This window comes from Phycomyces blakesleeanus (genome assembly GCF_001638985.1).
Source record: "Phycomyces blakesleeanus NRRL 1555(-) unplaced genomic scaffold PHYBLscaffold_31, whole genome shotgun sequence".
NCBI classification, from domain to species: domain Eukaryota; kingdom Fungi; phylum Mucoromycota; class Mucoromycetes; order Mucorales; family Phycomycetaceae; genus Phycomyces; species Phycomyces blakesleeanus.
Window position 1 is genome coordinate 398,381 of NW_017265188.1, and position 12,339 is coordinate 410,719.

The following is a 12,339-nucleotide window of genomic DNA, read 5'->3' on the forward strand; positions in this document are numbered from 1 at the left end:
AGGGGCACGACGTTTTCTGATGGGGTACGACATTTTTATTCTACCGGACCACAAATTGTGGCCTTTTTGCCGGCATGGAGTAACTCTACCTGGTCCCTAAGAATCAATTCTTGTTATAATAATTAATCCCAGGCAAGATACAAAATATTCGTGAAGCCTTTCTTTTGTGCTTTGCAAAAAAAAGTGGATGATAATTACTTACCAGTTTATGCTGTCAAACTCTGGGAATATAAGTAGGTGAAAGAAAGACAAAGACATGGTACGCGTAAGAAGGCTAATAAATAGTAAAATATCAAGCAAGATTGCACTACACTTTAATAACAGCAACTACTTATAATCTTTTGTATAACTGGTTATTGATATAATGTATTTTTTATGACCAAGTCGAAATTTAGGACGCAAACCGCTATTAATTGAATATACAGCATTTTTTCGTATGAGACAGTATTTCATTATTAAGTTGTTCAAAAGCAGACCGAAACTCTTAAAAGAATGAGATTTAGGTGCCTGGGAAGAGATTGATAAACACGCAAAGTACGGGGGGAAAGTAGTAAGCTAATGCGTACAATGAATATATTGTATATTTTCAGGACACACCATTTTGCCCTGAAGGATTAGAGAAAGACACCGGCCCGGACAGGTGGTCACAATTCATCAGACGGGTTAGATAGAAACGTCGTACCCCACCAGGAAACGTCGTCTCCGTAATATTGCTGATATACTTTTCATAATATATGTATAAAAGAAAGGCCAATGCTAAAATAAATAAATAAATAAATGAAAGACCGTCAGCATTTGTAGGAGAAATATTAACATTTTATTTTATTTTATTTTGAGCAATTCATCACAGTGCATCACCTAAAAAGAATAACAATAAAAATAAAAATAAAAAATAATAAGAGCCTTATTTCTCATGGAGAGTTTAAATACCAATACAATCAAGCGATCTAAATGGGCATCAGACGAAAGTGAAGAAGATATCAAACCCCAAGAGCCAAAAAAACATAAAAAGAAAGAAAAGATCACCAAACCCAATTCCGATTCTACATCAGCAGTTCGACTCGCAACCATTTCTGCTGCTCCTCCCGTGTCAGCACCAGCACCAGCACCAGAACCAGAGCCAGTACAAACACAAACACAAACACAAACTAATCGGATCCCACGTCCCACAAGCCCCCCACCAAATCCTCTACTGTCTGCATGTCGCAGCGTTGATTGCTATGAGCGTTTAAATCATATTGAAGAAGGATCGTACGGAATTGTGTTCCGAGCGCGCGATAGAGAGACGGGTGATATAGTCGCCTTAAAGAAGTTAAAGCTCGAGAAAGAGAAGAATGGATTTCCGGTCACTAGTTTGAGAGAAATCAATACACTGATGATCGCCAAACATCCTAATATTGTTAATGTACGCGAGATTGTAATGGGTAACCATCTTAACCAGTAAGTCTCAATCATGTATTTCTATGGGGACTTAATTATGCTCATTATCATGGTTATGTATTTCTGTGAATTTTACAGAGTGTTTATTGTCATGGATTTTATTGAGCACGATTTAAAGACATTGATGACAGATATGCGAGCACCTTTTTTCCAGTCCGAAGTTAAAACATTGATGATCCAGCTATTATCCGCAGTGTCATTGATGCACGAAAATTGGATTATCCATCGTGATCTCAAGACAAGTAACCTTCTGCTAAATAATCGAGGCGAGATCAAAGTTGCAGATTTTGGACTGGCTCGCAAGTATGGCAGTCCGATGGGAAACATGACACAATTAGTGGTGACTTTGTGGTACAGGTACATACGCGATAATGTGAAATACATATAGAGAAACCATCAGAGTGTCGTTTTAAACATAGATACTGTAGAGCACCCGAGCTTTTGCTGGGAGCCAAGGAATATACCACAGCAATTGATATGTGGTCAATTGGATGTATTTTTGCTGAATTAATTAATAACGAACCATTACTACCTGGTCGGAGTGAGATCGACCAGATTGACAAGGCAGGTGTGTTTCCGCTTGGATAGAGATATCAAATCTATATCTCTTTCTCACAGGTATAAATTGTTTTTTTTTGTTGATAGATTTTCAAACTATTGGGAACACCTAGTGAAGAGGTTTGGCCTGGATTCACAAGTTTGCCACACGCCCAAAATGTTGCCTTTGTAAAACAACCGTAGGTTATTTATGCTTGTTGTGCATTAAGGTCTGTATTGATTATCAGTTCAATTAGTTACAGCAATTTGCGAAGTCGGTTTGTTTGCATGACAGAAGCAGGCATTGACCTCATGTCTCGTATGCTGACTTATGATCCTGCAAGACGAATTACAGCCGAACAAGCCCTGAAACACCCATTCTTTAGGTAAATATACTTCTTATACTCAATACCTTTCTTTAAAACCAATCGGATCAATTTTAACTGTAATATATATTTTTATGCGTGCGTGTGTTTTGTCTATCAAAAAGTGAAACACCTTATCCAAAGGATCCAGCTCTTTTCCCAACTTGGCCATCCAAAGGGTCCGGAGAAAAGTAAGCTTTCAACAGAGATATTGTTATTCTTTTGTTGCTTATTTTAAGCTGTGTATGTCTATTTGTGTATTATTATTTTTTTTTAAAAAAAAAGGCGAAAAGTCCACAGCCCATCGGCACCTCAGGGAGCACACGCAGGAATGGATGATGATGAAGATCCAGGATTGGAAGGAACATTATTTGCAGGACAATCCGAATCTACTGGTTTCCGACTCAAATTAGCTTGAACATTTACTTTTTTCTTCTTCTTCTTTTTATATACACCCATGGTTCAGCTAAAGGTTTTGTGTGTGTTTGTGCGTCCACACGCCTTATTAAGCAAAGGTCATCTTTCTGTTCTTCTTTTTTTATTATTAGATATATATATATATAAAATGGAAGAATTGTCTGATATGAGTAGTGTACGTCAATTGTTCGAGAAGGTTTATGGGCTCGTATGTACGCGAACATTCATGCCATATTTATGTATATATATATGTGTGTGTTTGTATTTCTTTTAGAGGGAGCAAGTAAAATAGTGCGTTTTTTTTACACGATTGTACGTTTATCTGTCATGACACGAACAATGGAGCCAGTACCAGCTACCTCTGTCAACTAATATAATGAAAAACATATGAATAACACACCATATAAATTGAAATACCCATCCGTACCTTTTCATGCCAAGTTAACAATACACTGGAGTTATAAACTTCAGGTCTGGCCATGCCTGCAAAGAGATACTTCATCAACACATCTTGCTCGTCTTGGGAAATCGAGTTGATAACTGGAGTAATATCAGTAGCACGAAACTGTGTAAGGACATCCAACACTGCTTGTGTGGCCATACCCTAAAATAAAAATAAATTTTGGTATATACACATACATGTATGTGTGTAAGCATAAACCAAAAGACACATAAAGAGAATCATTGGCATGCCTTTGCAACTCCGAGATGGCGACCATAAGGTGGATCCGATAGGGCCAAGGTAAGGGCAGCATTTTGGTCACCACTAAGAGTATATTCAATGAGGAAGATGATGGGTAGATATTTATGCTTATTACCGAGTCAATAGATTTCGAATGTCAGTGGTTCGCGACTGGATGGTAGCATTCACTTGTTCGGCTGGAAGAGGTGACTCAAATTCGGCAAGGAATTCATCTTGGGTATAAGTATCCTCGTCAAACTGGTCAATATCAATTTTGCGCCACGACATTTTATTATGTTAAAGAAAATAGTAATAGACTAGAAAGGCTTGAGTGTATCGAAGACTTCAGTCTGAAAGTATGTCTTTCTACGTCATCTTATGCGGATATTTAAATAAACGTTTCTTCCAAAAAAATCATTTTCAAGTCAAAATGAATTTTGGTTTCTATTAGAGATATTTTGCAACAAGTCAAGTAAGACACCTGTGAATGAGTGTGGATGTAATAGTGTGTAGGTTCTGGTTGTGTTCTTACCGACAATAATGAGCAACTGCTACCGAATATCCTGAAATATTCATTTATATATCAATACGCACAAATATTAATTTAGTATTGAAAAAGTTAATTAATATGTGTAACCTAACTGCTGATAACAGAACAGAACAGAAAATACAACACAATACAATAAGATTGATTTTAAGAAAGAGGAGCTGATATTTTTCGAAGCATAATTACAAACATTTTTATGCTTGTTCAATAAACATCTAAACAGTGGCAATTTTATTATTGTTTATAAAACAAATAACAATATCAGCAAAAAAAAACCGTTTTATAACAAGAAGTATTTGGTCAACAGGAATCGATAGAAATTTGGATTCATTTCCTCTCTTTCTTCAAGTATAAGTAATAGTGGATAGTAAAATTGAATAAGGGGAGTTGTAAGATTTTTTTAAAAGAAAAGAGAGAGTATAAATTAAGCAAAGTAGAACTGCTTATTATTATTATTATGACGATGAAGAAGATCCCTTCTAATATATATATATACATATACATATATATATAAGACTTCATTTCTTTATTGGACTTCTTTAAAAGAAGACCAAATAAATAAAATATATAGGGGGTTTTATACTGGATTTTGTTTCTTGTTATGTTTAGGCTGCGACTAGTATTAATGCTTATTTGTTGAAAGAGAAGCCCTTCTTCTTTGATTTTTCGGGTGTCATTGGTCTTCCTGCTTCCAGTCGGCGCCTCTTTTCCTCAAGCTCAATGCGTTGTTTGTCCAGAGCTTCTTTCATCTCCTTGTGGCGCGCATAAAGCTAAATTATATAAAAGAGAAATTAAGTATATCTGTAGAATTATTTCACGTTGCTCCTAAACTTACTTCTTCTTCGGATTGTTTCAATTTGTGTTCCTTCTCCTGCACCTTGGCGTGGAATACAGATCGCATTTCAGTCTCCATCTTGGCCAGTTTCTGCTCGTGAGCCAAACGCTCCTCTTCCATCTTCTGGACTGGGCTAATTATAAAAAAAATAAGAATAATATGAATAAGTAAAATAATAATAAGCAGCAAGGAAAAAACAAGGCAAAAGTAGAATAGGGGATATATATGTGTGTGTGTGTATCTTTTTTAGACTTACTTGACCTCCTTGAACACAGAGGGATCTTGTTGGATACCCATAGCAGACAATTTCTCTGTGCGATAATTCTCATAGAGAACATCATTTGTGAACTCCTTGAGTTCTTCCATGTGTGTACTATAATTTGAGTCCGTAAGAAGCAGCACTTTTTTCTCTTCCCTTCTTCTTCTGGATATTGTAGATTACTCACCGAATCAACATCTGGCGCAATTTAACGAAATCACAATGCTCTTCGTTGTCGACCTGAATTACTCCCCAGGGGTATCTGCGTCCACGAACCCGACGGCCTCCTTCGACTTCAAACTCTTTATCTGATCCAACGATAGCAAAGGGGATCTTGGACATAACTTCGCGGTTTTCTGCAATTGTCTCCTCATCATCATATTCATATGCTGGTGCTTGGTATATTTGGATATTGTGGTGCTTGATATCAGCCAAGATGCGTTGTTTAAATGCAACAACCTCTTCTTCTGTCAAGGTGTCTGCTTTGGCAATGACAGGAATAAGATTGACACGGGTATGGAGACGTCGCATGAATTCGACATCAAGTGGTTTCAGGGCATGACCGGTAGGAGTGATGAAGTACAGACAGGCGTGGATTCGGTTATCGACCATCTTGCGACGGTTGACTCTGTTCTCCTGTTCAAGATAGGCGTCAAAGCGAGATTCAATATTGTCTAGGATAGGCTTCCAGCTAATAAATTGTAGTGCAGTGAATTTGGTTAGAGACCAGGTGTGTATAGAGTCAATTGGACTCCATTTGTCTATTATGCTTATTATTATTACCTCTCTTCGTTGTTGACAAAATCACCAAATCCTGGTGTGTCGACTACGGTCATTCTTAAGCGAACGCCATTTTCTTCAATATCTGTGGTTATTGATTGAATTTCGACTGTCTGAGGACAGTCATGAGTGGGTTCGGCAGGTTGCTTATTGGGATAGATTTGGGTATTAAACAGGGTATTGACCAAAGTCGATTTACCAAGACCGGATTCGCCTTTGAGGATATTTTAGTATAAATATATATATATATAGACTGAATTAGTGATAAATTAAGGATGGTTACACATACCAACGACCATGCAGGTGAACTGGAAACCTGTCTTGACAGACTTGCGATGTACTTGGTTAGGGAAGTTTGCGAATCCGACATAGCCCATGAGTTTCTTTCGCATGACAGTAATCTACACAACAGGTTAGTTGGTTGGGCAGTGATTATGTATAAGAAAGAAGAAGAAAAAAGAAACTTACGCCTGATGAACCGTTGACTTGATCTAGATGAGGAATGTGAGATGAGAGTTGATTAGGTTGAATGACTTACCGTTCATTGTAATTAAGAGAGTAATGAGAAGAGAGGTGTCTATGAACAGGAAGAGTTGGTTCTTTCTTAGGTTGGTCTTTTTGAGGGGAAAAGTATAATATTTTTTTATTTTTTTTATTTATTAAATATATTATATTTTTTCATTTTCAGGGTAAAAATAAAATAAAATAAAAAGGGAACCCTCGACTGGATATGTATAAATGTATACAGGTATATAATTAAGTGTGTGTATAAGGAGTTCGTTTTATACCTCTGCTTTGGTGTGAATCCTAGAGACTTATACTCACTAGGTTTTTACAATGTTGAAGAGAGGGGTAAAAAAAAAGAAGAATATATATATATCTTCGAATCCCCTCTCCAAAAACCCCTCCTCCTCCCCTCCTCACTCAAGCTCTTTTTTATATTTGTATTTATATCTTTTGGCTGGTTGTTCTTGGTCTCTTGGTCTCTTGGTCTCTTACTCTTCTTGCTCTATCCTTCTCCTCCTTTACCCCCCCTCTTTGTTTCCTCCACTCCTGCAAAACTAATAAATATATATATTGTGATGCCAAGGACTCCTTGGACTCTTTTATCTTATATTGTAATATGTATTTTATTTTAGTTTTATAAAGAAGCTTTATGCTTCATACGTTATTGTGGATCTTAATCTTGTCTGGAGTGATGTCTAGTATTATTATTAAAAAAAAAGATATATAAATGAGCTGTTTGAAATATGAATACATAATATACGTTATGGAGTCTCTTGCCCTTGCTTTGATTCCCCTAGTGTCTACTCCCCCGTTCATCTCCTTTTCGGTAACCCTCATGCGTTTTGATTTCTTTAGTAGACATAATCCTTTAGACAACCTCTTGTTTAGATAATCTTGTTTATACCATCATGTCTTTCGCTTGCTTGCCTGTGCTATTTTACCCTTATTTTATGATGTGCATGCATACTAATGTACTTGACATTTACTCAGCAAATAACCATCAGCCAATAATATATGTTAGAATTGCCAAGCCAAAGTTATCTGTTTGGCTATTATTGATCCAGCGTTATTTTCATGGTGTTAACACTCATTGAACTACAATAAGACGGAAAGAGAGCACTGATATCTTGATAGAACTGTTAAGACATATAGTAACCAAGACTCTTGCATTGATATTCACATTTGTATTCACACTTGTACTCTTCGTCATACTCTAATACAAGCCTGAGGCTTTAATTTCTGGTTCTGCATCGTTCTCCGCCACAAGAGTGAATGAATGAATTTCCTTTTCGGAGTAGCTGAATCAGAAGAAATGAGATAAAATGAAATACGTTGCTACCCTTTTTTTTCAAAGCTTCTTTTCACTCTATACTGTAATAATAATAACAATAATAATAATAATGTCAACTCCCTGTCCAAGATCCAACCTCTACGACTCACTTCCCAAACTCGAGACTTGGTACAGCTCAGAGGCAGTTGAATATGTTATCCCCCAAAAGAAACCATCCCAGATGAATCGAAATGTCTCGTTTTCAACCGAGCCTCCCTCCGTACACTATCTTGACGACCAGGAAGAAGAAGAAGAAGTTGTATTAAAGGAACACCAAAGAGCTATGAATTCAAGTGGTAAGTAAAATTTGATACCTATACTTCTGGATCAAAGACCATTGTTCTTACAGTCTCTTATCTTGATTTCGATTTACAACAAATTCAGTACGATCTTTCCTAAAACATTGTGCAAGAAAATTCGGACACCACTCATCCTCCTCTCGTAACGCCATACGCCACCACGCCTAATCAAAACACACAAAAGCAACCGCAAATGCAATCACAATCGCAATCGCAAACTCAAACTTATTACTCTGACACAAAATACTCATACTATTATTAATTTCCTTTATATATACATTATACATACATTCACACACAAACACACACACACACAATATTCATACAAGTAATAATCTTTAATTCTAATGTAATTCTCTTTTTAATTCTTACTCTTTACTCTTTACTCTTTAATATTTGATATCTTTTCTATTTTACTTTACAGTCTATTAATTGGATCCAACAGTTTTGTGGGACAACCCAATAAGAAAGCCACTTTAATGGCATATGCTCTAATCGGGAAATCCGGAGCATTAAAATAAAAATAAAAAATTGTACAACAGTGCAAAAGCAAAAAAGATATATATACATATATATTAATTCTATTAGAGTTCCTTTTTAAAATTCATTTAGTATTCTATCCAATCGTATTTTTACGTTGTCGCTTCGACCGTCGGACATGTGTATCATGCTCATTGTCTTGATCCAACACTGGATCTGGGACGATTAGCTTCTTCAAGACAACTTCACCAATCAATGCCTCCTTCTTTACGGCCTTTTCTTTCTTTTCCTTTATAATTCTATCATCAAATGATCGCAGATCAGCGGTAAATAGAACCTACAAGAACCACAGCAAATATATTAGTTGTATAAATAAAATAAAACAAAATAAAAATAAAAATAAAAAAATTTCAAGTAATTAATTAAATAATTCAATTCAATTCAATTCAAAATCAAAACTATAATTGACTTACAGAGTGAGCCCAACCACTGTAGCTGCCAAACAGATCACGGAAATTGGTCGCAATTGCTTTGTACAGAGCAGGCGTTAAAGTCTTGGTTTTAGAGACACCAGTGAGGTTGAAGCGGTAATCACGCATCGCAATTTGCCACACGTGTGTATCGACAGGAATAGCTTCATGCTGATCTAATGACATGAGGCACTAAACAAAGATCATATGTAAGCAGATTCAACAATCAAGAATACGGATTTGTATGTCGATATGTATTTACCACACAGTCGGCAACCTTTGGTCCCACTCCAGGATATCTCATAAGTGCAGTTTTGGCTTCATCAAACGAAACATTTCTCAATGTATGCAACCATTGCTCTTTCTGATCTGGATGTTCGGCTGCAATCTGAGCTGCTGTCTGAGCAATATATCTTGCACGATATCCAAACCCTAGTTCTCTTAGCTGATCTTGAGTTCCAATCAGCTTATCCAACGGAGGAAATGCATAAAATCCTTCTCCATCCATAGTCGCCACTTTGGGCCCAAACTGGACACATAGCTTGTTGACCTATTTTATATATGGTATGATTCACATGCACGGTGACTTTTATATATACACATTGTAGATATTAAATGCATATAGACATTTATTTACCATCTGTGATATTCTGGAAATGTTGTTATTACTTGAACAGATAAACGACACAAGATTCTCCCAAGGGTCCTGTCTGAGAATACGAATTCCTTTCAGCCCCATGGCTTTGACCTTGAAATTAGGATCTATACCAGACCATCTCTCATAACATTCTGACAAGGATACTTTGTCCAACTGGAAATAGTCTCTCAAATCTTTTTCGATTGTCTTGTCTTCTTCCCACTCTCCATACATAACACTAGTGTCTAGTATTATAGAAACACACATTATTAATTAATAAATTAATTAATGAAATATTATCATCAAAAATTTTAAGGTAATATAAATTTATTTGTACCTGTTTCTTTCAAAACCACCAGTCTACCGTTCAATACACAAGACCTTTGATATGTATAAGTCAAAGAAGGCAAAATTCGAGTAGGCTTACCAAAGGCCATTGTTTTGCTTCCATCGAAAACTCTGTCCGCATCTTAAAGTGTCCAGACGCAATTCATTGGGTGAGACATTAAGATCTTTCCATTTAAGAAGACTTGATGCACGAATTGGTGGTGTCATGATGTTAAATCTTCGTCACTGCTATTTTTTTTTCATTTTTTTTTAGTGAACATACAGCCACAATATATTCAGCCTCCTCAGCGGAGATTTCTCTTATAAGGAAATCATTGCCACACAATGTACACAGAAGGGCAAAATAGAGAATACATATAGTAGTTTTCAGGTAAAATTCCTATCGCAAAAAGGATCAAATAATATTAGTATTGTTATTTTTTCCTATTTATGTCAGGTGGAATATATCCTCTCGGTAATTTAGCGTATACTCATTAAAGATAACCATTACAATCAATGTCATATCTTTGCGACACATTGCAATTAGCAAAAGTATTAAAAAGTCCCTCAAGTATATATATACACACATCAATTTGAAGCTGATCTAGAGTGACCCAACAATACCCAAGAATCCCTTTCATCTTTTTTTCATATTTATACATATACAATATATACTATTTACAGAGAAAATTGTTGCTCCTGATCCACATTGATGTTGTACTTCAAAAGTTAAATGGCGCATTCTTAAGATGTGTTGTCGCACAACCATTGTTTTTGGTTTTTGGTTTTTTTTTTTTGCTTTTCATTGTTGGGTAAAGTACAGCGTTTAAACTTTATATTGGTACAGCTTGAATTTTATTTTAAGGTCGACTATGGCCACTAATAACGTCTTGAATTATTGAAGACGCTCTTCTAAGCGGTGGAGCCGCATTGCTATATCATCCTGCAACTTTTACAAGTGAGAACATTATTCAAACCCAAAGTAAGTTTCAGCAAAAGCCATTTTATTACATAAATGACATTCGTGTATTTGAAAAAATGGTAGTATGATCTCCCAACAACCCTTGCATTTCTTCTTGTTTACTTGGTGTATGATTTGCAAACTCTTTTGATCTGCAACTTTTAAAGCCATATTGGCGCCAGCTGTTGCATACATTCCTTCGTTCTACTTGATTAACATCATGGTTACAGATTTCTACATTACGCTTCTGCCTTTTTAGCTTAGCCATTTAATATTCAGTACTTCTTTTATGTTTTGTAACAACTACATCATGGTCACATATATTAGATTTTTCAGCTCTACGCTCTATGTCATATATATGTAAAAGTATGAGTTTTGTTTAGCATATTTATCGTCTCAATTTGTGAGGTGATATTTTAAAAAAAAAATTCTCCTATAACAAATCAAAATTCGTCTCAACCTCAAGTAAAAAATATATACACACTATTATACTTAATGCTCTTGGTTTCTTTTAAGCTTTGGTTTCCAATATAACAATAAACTTTAGAAATTTCTGAAGCATTGTTTTGATGGATATAATATAAAAAGGCCTCTTCTGTCTGTATCGATGGGAACACAAGTATCAATCGTGAATTTTAACTCACATATTCACTGTAGGGGGTTTCACCAGCTTTGGATGCTTGACTGTTGGATGTAGCGGTAGTTTAATTCGAAAAATGATTGGCTGCGACGAATCTTCAAGAAATGAAAACTGAGCATCCAGGCATCCAAAAAAAAATAGTTCGATAGTCTAATGTAATGACTTGGCCAAAATTTACAAGATTCTGTGCTTTATGTACGATTGATGGCAAGGTTCATAGAAAAGCAATGTCAAAAATAAAACATAATCAATCTATGTAAGAGTGGCTATCTTAATACAAAGTTATAGAAGTCTAACTTACTTGTAGGGAATTTGGGCATGGGCAATATATTTATGAGTATTCTAATCAAGTGTATTATAAATATGAATTCTGACATATATGAGAGAAACCATATCAACCAAGAGACATTAATGGTATTCAATAGTTGTTTTTTGACATTGGTTATTGTTGGATAGTGCTTAAACTAACAATACATCCAACAGTCAAGCACCCAGAGCTGGTGAAACCCCCTATAAGGAAAAGCTCTTTGAATTGAAAATCTAATATATTATGAGAAAAGGATAGTTTTACAATCTGGGCATATTTTACCTTATTTCTGAATCATTATTCTTTACATTTGAAAAGGTGATACGGACAGTATTGGTTTATATGATGAAGTGGTCCAGACGGTTAAAAGGAAAAGAGAATAGATATCGATCTCCTTTATCATATCCTTGACTCAAATATTTGCATTTGGCAGCTTGTTCTCTCAAGAAAGATAAAAAGAAAACAAAAGTGCTGTGTAAGGATGGTCTTTATTGCTTTCATCTTTCGATAATTAATAAA

General features: G+C 35.6%; 6 protein-coding genes across 6 annotated transcripts; 3 read left to right on the forward strand and 3 right to left on the reverse strand.

The window, feature by feature from the left end:
- Positions 1–913: 913 nt before the first annotated feature.
- PHYBLDRAFT_156600 (hypothetical protein) lies at positions 914–2,760 on the forward strand (the record flags this gene model as incomplete). The annotated part of the gene is made up of 7 exons (XM_018433498.1): positions 914–1,440; positions 1,519–1,797; positions 1,869–2,004; positions 2,086–2,177; positions 2,235–2,363; positions 2,468–2,533; positions 2,628–2,760. 7 exons carry the CDS (start codon positions 914–916, stop codon positions 2,758–2,760), a joined length of 1,362 nt encoding a protein of 453 aa, XP_018285229.1.
- A 111-nt stretch (positions 2,761–2,871) lies between these two features.
- Positions 2,872–3,751, reverse strand: PHYBLDRAFT_183676 (hypothetical protein). The gene is made up of 4 exons (XM_018438809.1): positions 3,578–3,751; positions 3,453–3,525; positions 3,187–3,363; positions 2,872–3,127 (listed from the first exon to the last, which is right to left on the reverse strand). The coding sequence occupies exons 1-4, from the start codon at positions 3,727–3,729 to the stop codon at positions 3,062–3,064; spliced, it is 468 nt and encodes a 155-aa protein (XP_018285230.1). The 5' UTR covers positions 3,730–3,751; the 3' UTR covers positions 2,872–3,061.
- Positions 3,752–4,617: 866 nt separating this feature from the next.
- PHYBLDRAFT_156601 (hypothetical protein) lies at positions 4,618–6,254 on the reverse strand (the record flags this gene model as incomplete). Its single annotated transcript, XM_018433499.1, has 6 exons — positions 4,618–4,758; positions 4,824–4,956; positions 5,080–5,196; positions 5,270–5,773; positions 5,866–6,076; positions 6,152–6,254. The coding sequence occupies 6 exons, from the start codon at positions 6,252–6,254 to the stop codon at positions 4,618–4,620; spliced, it is 1,209 nt and encodes a 402-aa protein (XP_018285231.1).
- A 1,509-nt stretch (positions 6,255–7,763) lies between these two features.
- Positions 7,764–8,389, forward strand: PHYBLDRAFT_160489 (hypothetical protein). Its single transcript, XM_018434185.1, has 2 exons — positions 7,764–7,995; positions 8,084–8,389. The coding sequence occupies exons 1-2, from the start codon at positions 7,770–7,772 to the stop codon at positions 8,164–8,166; spliced, it is 309 nt and encodes a 102-aa protein (XP_018285232.1). The 5' UTR covers positions 7,764–7,769; the 3' UTR covers positions 8,167–8,389.
- Positions 8,390–8,614: 225 nt separating this feature from the next.
- PHYBLDRAFT_67329 (transcription factor TFIID, C-terminal) lies at positions 8,615–10,140 on the reverse strand (the record flags this gene model as incomplete). Its single annotated transcript, XM_018441776.1, has 6 exons — positions 8,615–8,815; positions 8,952–9,140; positions 9,211–9,498; positions 9,586–9,830; positions 9,923–9,966; positions 10,013–10,140. 6 exons carry the CDS (start codon positions 10,138–10,140, stop codon positions 8,615–8,617), a joined length of 1,095 nt encoding a protein of 364 aa, XP_018285233.1.
- Positions 10,141–10,428: 288 nt separating this feature from the next.
- On the forward strand, positions 10,429–11,628 carry PHYBLDRAFT_67330 (hypothetical protein; the record flags this gene model as incomplete). The annotated part of the gene is made up of 5 exons (XM_018441777.1): positions 10,429–10,464; positions 10,597–10,696; positions 10,817–10,894; positions 11,201–11,233; positions 11,531–11,628. The coding sequence occupies 5 exons, from the start codon at positions 10,429–10,431 to the stop codon at positions 11,626–11,628; spliced, it is 345 nt and encodes a 114-aa protein (XP_018285234.1).
- Positions 11,629–12,339: the final 711 nt, after the last annotated feature.

Coding starts and splice junctions, on each gene's coding strand:
- PHYBLDRAFT_183676 (XM_018438809.1), bottom strand. CDS start 3,729: ATGTCGTGGCGCAAAATTGATATTGACCAGTTTGACGAGGATACTTAT. Junction 3,526..3,577: donor ATTCGAAATCTATTGACTCG/GTAATAAGCATA, acceptor ATATACTCTTAG/TGGTGACCAAAATGCTGCCC. Junction 3,364..3,452: donor GCCATCTCGGAGTTGCAAAG/GCATGCCAATGA, acceptor TTTTTATTTTAG/GGTATGGCCACACAAGCAGT.
- PHYBLDRAFT_160489 (XM_018434185.1), top strand. CDS start 7,770: ATGTCAACTCCCTGTCCAAGATCCAACCTCTACGACTCACTTCCCAAA. Junction 7,996..8,083: donor AAGAGCTATGAATTCAAGTG/GTAAGTAAAATT, acceptor CAACAAATTCAG/TACGATCTTTCCTAAAACAT.